This window comes from Sus scrofa, chromosome 16 (genome assembly GCF_054392235.1).
Source record: "Sus scrofa isolate SSC_HxYL_T2T_F1_AM1 chromosome 16, Sscrofa_HxYL_maternal_Yorkshire_Landrace_v2.0, whole genome shotgun sequence".
Classification (NCBI taxonomy): Eukaryota; Metazoa; Chordata; class Mammalia; order Artiodactyla; family Suidae; genus Sus; species Sus scrofa.
In genome coordinates, this window is record NC_139398.1 from 34,953,276 (window position 1) to 34,961,783 (window position 8,508).

Below are 8,508 nucleotides of genomic sequence, written 5' to 3' on the forward strand. Positions count from 1 at the left end.
GGTGGGGTGTTAGTAACTGCAGAGGGGTATGAGGGGCCTCAGAGCCACTAGTCCTGCTCTTTCTTCATCTGGGTGTTGGTTTCCAGATGGCATGTCCAGTTTTTGAAAATCCAGGGAACTGTACATTTATGAACTATGCACTTTTCTGTTTGTATCGTGCTTGAATTAATGTTAAAAACACACACTTCCTCTTCATCTACCCCGGACCTTTAGTCCTTTGGGAGCCACTAATCAAGATCAACCCCCACATTTGATAGAGGAGGAAATCAACCCCCTGAGAAGGGAAACACCTGTTCCCAGGTAGCAAAGCAAGTCAGTGGCCACACTGGGAATGGATCCCCAGCCTGAGGCTTAGCTCAGGGACTCCTCACAGCTTCAAGCTTCCAAAGGATTTTTTTTAAACCAGACAAACTTGTTCCTGTGCAGATTTGTCTATACTCAAGGGGTCAACAGCTTTGCCAGAAGATGAAATATGTCAGGAGCACCAGTTGCCCTGTTTGTAGCATGTTAGAAAGCCAAGGCTTCTACTCTCTAGTAAAGCAGCAACTCATGACCTTTGAAAATACGCAGCTGGTTTTGGAAATGTTAAAGCTATGACTTGTTTATAGATGACATAAGAGTGTCTTAAACTGCCAACAAGAAATTTAATCACCTGGATTGTGTATGGGGACAGCATGGGCTCTCTAGGTAGGTAGCTGGAGAGACACTATTGTGTGACTAAGTTATGCACGAGGAGTTCTAGCACATGGCTTGCCTCAGAACAGCACAGCACGGAAGGTTTATACTTCTCCTTCACAATAATAAGGAAATAGCAAGAAGTAATGTAAGGATTTTTTCCTTCCAATTTTATTGCGGTATAATTGACACACAGCACTGTACAAGTTTAAGGAGTACAGCCTAAAGATCTGACTTACATACATCATGAAATGACTGTCACAGTAAGTTCAGTGAAGAGCTCTCATCTCATATAGATACAATTTTATTATTATTTAAGTATCATTGATTTACACTGTTTCTTCAAGGTCTGTTGTACAGCAAAGGAAGCCAATTACACACATTTCTAGATACAAATTAAAGAAATAACCCCCCCTTTTTTTTCACCGTGGATGAGAACTCCAGGATTTCTTCTCTTGACAACTTTCATATACAGCCTACAGCAGTGTTAATTATATACATCATGTTGTATGTTACACCCCTGGTACTTATTTGTCTTATAACTTGAAGTTTGTACCTTTTGACTGGCTTCCTCCAACTCCTGCCCCCCCCCCCACCCCCCAGCTTTGATAACCACAAATCTGGTCTCTTTTTCTATGAATTTGTTTGTTTTTAAAGTGTAGTTGACCTAAAGCTCTATCTGTGTTAGTTCCTGGTATACAGCATAGTGATTTGATATTTCTCTACATTTTACAGTGATCATCCTGATAAGTCTAGTTGTCTGCTGTCGTTGTGCAAAGATATCACATAATTATTGAACCTGTTCCCCACACTGTACCTTTCATACCCATGACTCATGTACTTTGTAACTGGAAGTTTGTACCTCTTCATCTCCCTCATCGATTTCTCTCCTCCCTCAGCCCCCTCCCCTCTGGCAGTCACCTGTTGAGTAATATAAGATTTTAACCCTGTTTCACTTGCCAAATGAAAGGAATTACTGGAGTTCCCGTTGTGGCTCAGTGGCTAACGAATCCGACTAGGAACCATGAGGTTGCAGGTTCGATCCCTGGCCTTGCTCAGTGGGTTAAGGATCCCGTGTTGCCATGAGCTGGGGTGTAGGTCGCAGATGTGGCTCTGATCCCGCGTTGCCGTGGCTGTGGAGTAGGCTGGCGGCTACAGCTCCGATTCGACCCCTCGCCTGGGAACCTCCATATGCCACGGAAGCGGCCCAAGAAATGGCAAAAAGACAAAAAAAAAAAAAAAATTTTTTTGTCATTATTTTTACCATTCCGGAATTATCTTGATATAGGGACTTGAATTGTAAAGGAAGATGCAAACTAAAGTATATCATCTTCAGATAAAATGCTTTAATGTGTCCTCATAATGGAGTAAAGCTGTTTTTAAAAGGAAGTCATCAGTAGCATGACCAGAAGGGGCATCAGTTATAACCATTTGATATTTTCTTGAAATTATTTTCTGTGTGAACAGTGTAAAAAGGAATATCATTGAACCAGGTAGGTTTACAAAGTACAGCAGGTTCTAATGCAGAGGTTGCTTAATATACTGTGTGCCAGTATCACAGGTGATAAGTCCTAAAATGCTTGACATGTCTATGCATTGATTTGGGTGGAGGGAATATTCATTTGCTGGTTGTTTTGTGCTGTTGTTGTTTTGTTTTGTTTTGTTTTTCTGGCAGTGCCTGAATTACTGTATCTGTTATCTATTATTTTAAACTCATCAGATAAGAAAACTGTTGACTCAAATTCTCTTATTCGTGTTCACCATAATCACATTTCTTTGGACTACTTAAGTAGGAACAGCCTAGAGAGTTATAAATAAAAGTCATGTAGATTCTTGCTTGGAGACTATAGTTTGGCCTCCCAAATGGTCCTAGTTAGCCTGAGTTTGAAGGAGAGGAGGGTTCTGTGTGTACAGTAATTGTGCTTATATTTTCTTTTTTTTTTATGGCTGATGTTTTCATTTTATTTAAGAAAAGGAAAACATACACAGTCTGCCACAGAAGGAAAACCTTTAAAAGAATCTGAACGTAATTAAGTGTCCGTCATCCTTTTCTTTGCCAGAGATTTAATGATGTCTAATAATTGAGATATAGTTGATTTCCTAAATGTACTTCCACTTGATGAGAGTGGTAAAGTCTAATAAACACTTGCCAACTAAATTTTTCCTCTTCTTAACTCTCTTTTAGGACTCAGCCCAAAACCATGTTTGCCCAAGTTGAATCTGATGATGAGGAAACAAAAAATGAGCCAGAATGGAAAAAACGTAAAATTTGAAGACTCTCACATGAGAGCTGTTTGCATGAGTGGAAGGGATATTGAACATTTTTTTTAATGAAATAAAAACACATTTTTATGAGCAGGTTTTGTTCTTTGCATTATTGAACCAATCAGAAGATTGGTAATTGTGCTTATATTTTCTGTTTTGTTTATTTGTTTGTTTTTTGGTTTTTTTTAATGGCTGTACCCATGACACATGGAAGGTCCCGGGCCAGGGATTGAATTTGAGCCACAGCTGTGACCTACATTGCAGCTGTGGCAACACTGGATCTTTTAACCCACTGTACCAGGCCAGGGGTTGAACTCACTCCTCCACAGTGACCTGAGCTGCTGCATTCGGATTCTTAATCCACTGTGCCACAGCGGGAACTCCTGCTTACATTTTTTTTACCTATAGCTATTAAACTGTATTATGAGTAAATAGGAAACAGATTCTTAGCCTATTACTAAGTACTTTAGGTATTTGGAAACTTTATTCAACAGTTATTGGTCTCATACAGGTTCTTTTGTCTTGGGGAAGGGGAATGTGCATTGAGATGTACATCTGTCTTGAGCAACTCTAGGAGCATAATATGGAAGTAGACATCAAAATGTTGAATATTTCTGGATAATTTCACAACGGTTGTTTACATGAGTATAAATAATTAGGCTGAGTTCAAACTAAAAGTATTGCCATACTAGGGAAGAACGTGTACCTGATTATCATTCAACAGCAGAAAACAGTGCTTAGGAGTTAGGAAGCAGGCTTTGAAGTCAGACTGATATGGGTTCCATTCCTGGCTCTGCACTTTACTGTCTGGGTCACCATGACAGAGCTTCCCTCTTCTAGACTCAGATAATAATAGTATAACATCTTCATAGGTTTGTCAAAAGGATTAGATAAGAGGATAGGATTAATACCAGATATGCAGTAAATGTATACTAAATCTTTGTTCTTTTAAAATAGAGCTAGTGATATAGACTTGGCCTGATTTTTATCCATATAAAGATAGACATTAGTTTCATCTCAGTAGATGCAGAAAAGGCTTTTGACAAAATTCAACACCCATTTCTGATAAAAAATCCAGAGAGTGAGGATAGAGAGAATCTTACCTCAACATAATAATATATATATGAAAAACCCACAGCAAATATCATTCTCAGTGGTGAAAAATGGAAAACATTCCCACTAAGATCAGGAACAAGACAAGGACGTGCACTTTCACCACTATTATTCAACATAGTTTTGGAAGTCCTGGCTGTGGCACTCAGAGAAGAAAAAGAAATAAAAGGAATCCAAACTGGAAAAGAAGATGTAAAACTTTCACTCTTTGCAGGTGACATCATACTGTACTTAGAAAACCCTAAAGACAACACCAGAAAACCGTTAGAACTCATCAGCAAATTTGGCAAAGTTGCAGGCTACAAAATTAATACACAGAAATCAATTGCATTATCTATATACTAATAATGAGGATCAGAAGGAAATCAGAGAAACCATCCCATTCATAATCACATCAAGAAGAACAAAATACCTAGGAATAAACCTACCTAAGGAGACAAGAGACCTATACTCTGAAAACGATGAGACATTGATGAAAAAAATCAAAGATGACACAAACAGATGGAAAGATATACCTTGCTCTTGGATTGGAAGAATCATTATTGTCAAAATGACTATACCACCCAAGGCAATGTACAGATGCAGTGCAATCCCCATCAAATTACCAAAGACATTCTTCACAGAACTAGAACAGAATATCTTAAAATTTGTATGAAAACAGAAGAGACCACAAATAACCAAAGCGTATTGAAAAGGAAAAAACAAAAATGGAGGAATTGAGCTTCCTGACTTTAGACAATACTATGAAGCTACCACAGTCATCAAAACAATATGGTACTGGCCAGATAGACCAATGGAACAGGCTAGAAAGTCCAGATGTAAACCCAAGCACCTATGGTCAACTAATCTATGACAAAGGAGGACAGAACATACAGTGGAAGAAAGATAGCCTCTTCAGTAAATGGTGCTGGGAAAACTGGAAAGCTACATGTAAAAGAGTGAAAGTAGGACACTATCTAACACCATATACAAAAATAAACTCAAAATGGATTAAAGACCTAAATATAAGGCCAGATACTATAAAACTTCTAGAGGAAAACAGAGGCAAAATGCTCTTTGACATAAATCACAGCAACATCTTGTTTGATCCACCTCCTAGAATAATGACAGTAAAGATGCAAATAAACCAATGGGACCCAAGCAAGCTCAAAAGCTTTTCCACAGCAAAGGAAACCATTAAAAAAAACGAAAAGACAACCCACAGAATGGGAGAAAATCTTTGCCAGTGATGCAGTAGACAAAGTCCTAATCTCCAAAATATACAAACACCTCATGCAACTCAACAACCAAAAAATAAACAACCCAACTGAAAATGGGTGGAAGACCTAAACAGACATTTCTCCAAAGAAGACATATGGATGGCCAACAGGCATATGAAAAAATGCTCAACATTACTGGAGTTCCCATCGTGGTGCAGCAGAAACAAATCCAACTAGGAACCATGAGATGGCAGGTTTGATCCCTGGCCTCGCTCAGTGGGTTAAGGATCCGGTGTTGCCGTGAGCTGTGGTGTAGATCACAGATATAGCTTGGATTATGCATCGCTGTGGCTCTGGTGTAGGCCAGCGGCTACAGCTCCAATTGGATCCCTAGCCTGGGAACCTCCATATGCCACGGGTGCAGCCCTGAAAAGACAAAACAAACAAACAAACAAAATCACTGATTATTAGAGAAAGGCAAGTCAAAATGACAATGAGGTGCCACCTCACACCAGTCAGAATGGCCAACATTAACAAGTCAATAAATAACGTGCTGGAGAGGGTGTGGAGAAAAGAGAACCCTTCAACACTCTTGGTGGGAATGTAAATTGGTACAACCACTAAGGAAAACAGTATGGAGGTACCTCAGGAAACTAAGTATAGAGCTACCATGATCCAGCAATTCCACTGCTGGGCATATATCTGTTCAAATCTTTCATTGAAAAAGATACATGTACCCCGATGTTCATAACAGCACTATTCACAATAGCCACAGTGTGGAAACCACCTAAATGTCCATCAACAGATGAAAGGATTAAGAAGATGTGGTACATATAAACAATGGAATATTACTCAGCCATAAAAAAGACAAACCAATGCCATTTTCAGCAACATGGATGGATCTAGAGAACCTCATACTAAGTGAAGTAAGCCAGAAAGAAAAAGACAAATACCATATGATATCACTTATTTGTGGGATCTAAAATATGGAACAGATGATCATATCTAAAAATAACAAGAAACAGAAACAGACCATGGCCAAGAAGAGCAGACTTGGGATTCCCAAGGGGGAAAGTGGAGGGAGTGGGATGGATGGGCATCTTGAGGGTTTTTTTGGATGCAAACTTATATTTGGAATGGATGGGCAATGGGATCCTACTCTATAGCACAGGGAAATGTGTGTGATTGGGTCACTTTGCTGTACAACAGAACTTGATGAAACATTCATTGTAAATCAACTATAATAATAAAAAAAAACTGAAAAAATAGAAAGATTTAAAAATGCTTTGTAAATGTAAGACTATATAAGTAGAAGGCATTAAAAAAATCATTCTAAGAAATCCTTGTGCTTTTATGACTAGAAAACTAAAGACTTGGTGGTTTGTCCAAAGTAATAATGAGTCAATAGAAAAAGCCCATTTCATTCTCAAGCATGAAAAGGGCCACTTGTGTTGTAACAATGACAAAATCATCTTTGTGCTAAATGTGCCTTTCTCTCCCCTGACTTCACATAGTCCTGGGGTCATTAACTGCAGGTCATAAAGTCCCTGCTAGACAATTCAGGTTTTTTAATATTCTCGACTTCTGTTCTCCTGCTCTCATCTGTCCGAGGGACTTAAATTGTTATAAAAGTGATTGATAATCCAAAATTATATCAGAAAGATTCTGGTTCTACAAGTATCACATACCACACTCCCTCACACCTTTGCCCCTAAATCTTTTTTAACAACCACTCAAACTCACATAGATTTCTTTTGCCTCTACAGTTCTGAGGTTGGCGCTCCTGCTGTGGCACAGTGGGTTAATGATCTGGCTTGTCTCTATTGGAGGTGCAGGTTTGATCGGTGCAGGTTTGATCATTACAGTAGGTTAAAGACCCAGAGTTGACCTGTGGCGTAGGTCGCTGCTGTGGTTTGGATTCAGTCCCTGGCCCCTGAGAACTTCTATATGCTTTGAGGGAAGCCAGAAAGAAAAAAAAAAAAAAAAAAGAGCAAAGAAAAACTGCAGTTCTGAGGTGCTGGTGGGCATTCTTCATAGATAAATCCTAAAAACCATTCTTGTATGCTACTTTTTACCCTTTTCTTCTCCATCCCCATCTTCATCCTGTTCGCCCTCCCTAGTCACTTAGCTTAATAGATGAGAGGAGGAAGAACTAACATTTGCTGAGTGCCTGACTCTTCTAAGGTCTTCATTGGCATTCGCTCATTTAATCCTCACATAACCCCCAGGTACAGACAAAACTGCTAAACCCATTTTCGGATGAGACAAAAGTCCAGGACATCAAATAATCTGTCCGAGGCCACAGTTGGGGGGGGGAATGTATGAAGATCTCTAAATAGCAGTAATTAATAAATTACTGCCCCAAATATTCTATGCCTGTTGAAATACTCTTCATCCAAAATCAATTCCGGGAGTTCCCGTTGTGGCTCAGTGGTTAACGAATCCGACTAGGAACCATGAGGTTGTGGGTTCGATCCCAGGCCTTGCTCGGTGGGTTAAGGATCCAGCGTTGCCGTGGCTCGGATCTGGCATTGCTGTGGCTGTGGCCTAGGCCGGCGGCTACAGCTCCGATTGGACTCCTAGCCTGGGAACCTCCATATGCCACGGAGCGGCCCTAGAAAAGGGCCAAAAAGACCAAAAAACAAACAACAAAAAACACAAAATCAATTCTGAACCATTATTGTGTTCCAGCTGCTTAGGATTTGTAAGTGTATTGCTCCTTGGATAAAATTTACTAAAAGCAATTCATATTTTTTCCCATCTTAACATAACTTTGCACCATATGGAAGTGTTCATCCCGCACAGCCACAAGTTGCAGTGGAGGCTTTGGAGGAAGAAACAAAAGCTTGATCCTAGAGGTCTTGGCGGAGTCTGCTGTGATGTAAGCGGAGAGAGAGGCACATGCAGCAGGAAGAAAATTTTCTTCGTTGTTACCACAACACAAGTGGCCGTGTTCACGCTCGAGATGATCTATCTCATTCGAGAGAGGTCTGTGAAAAATTATTTTCTCCCTCGAGATGATCAACAGACATGTAAGGATTTCAGCCTCGGTGTGGGGAGCGGGACTGAGCATTTGACCCGTCGTCTCATCACCAGGATCCTGATCCCACGGCGTTGGTTCTCAGCCTTCGTTTCCCACCTTGCTCACAACATTTTTGTTTGCTCAAATAAGGAACCTGAAAGTCATCACGACTCGTCCCCTCCCTTGACTCCCACCTCCTTTAACCATTTGCCAGTGTCCATCCGCTCCACTTTC

The 8,508-nt window shown here is 40.1% G+C and overlaps 1 protein-coding gene across 2 annotated transcripts in view; it reads left to right on the forward strand.

Moving 5' to 3' along the window:
- WDR70 (WD repeat domain 70) overlaps positions 1–3,033 on the forward strand; it is a 290,519-nt gene extending 287,486 nt beyond the window's left edge. For both annotated transcript variants that reach the window (XM_021076961.2, XM_021076962.2), the window contains exon 18: positions 2,861–3,033. In XM_021076961.2, coding sequence (XP_020932620.2) covers positions 2,861–2,948 — 88 coding nt within the window. In that variant the 3' untranslated portion in view covers positions 2,949–3,033. The remainder of the gene's footprint in view (positions 1–2,860) is intronic.
- The last annotated feature ends 5,475 nt before the right edge of the window (positions 3,034–8,508 follow it).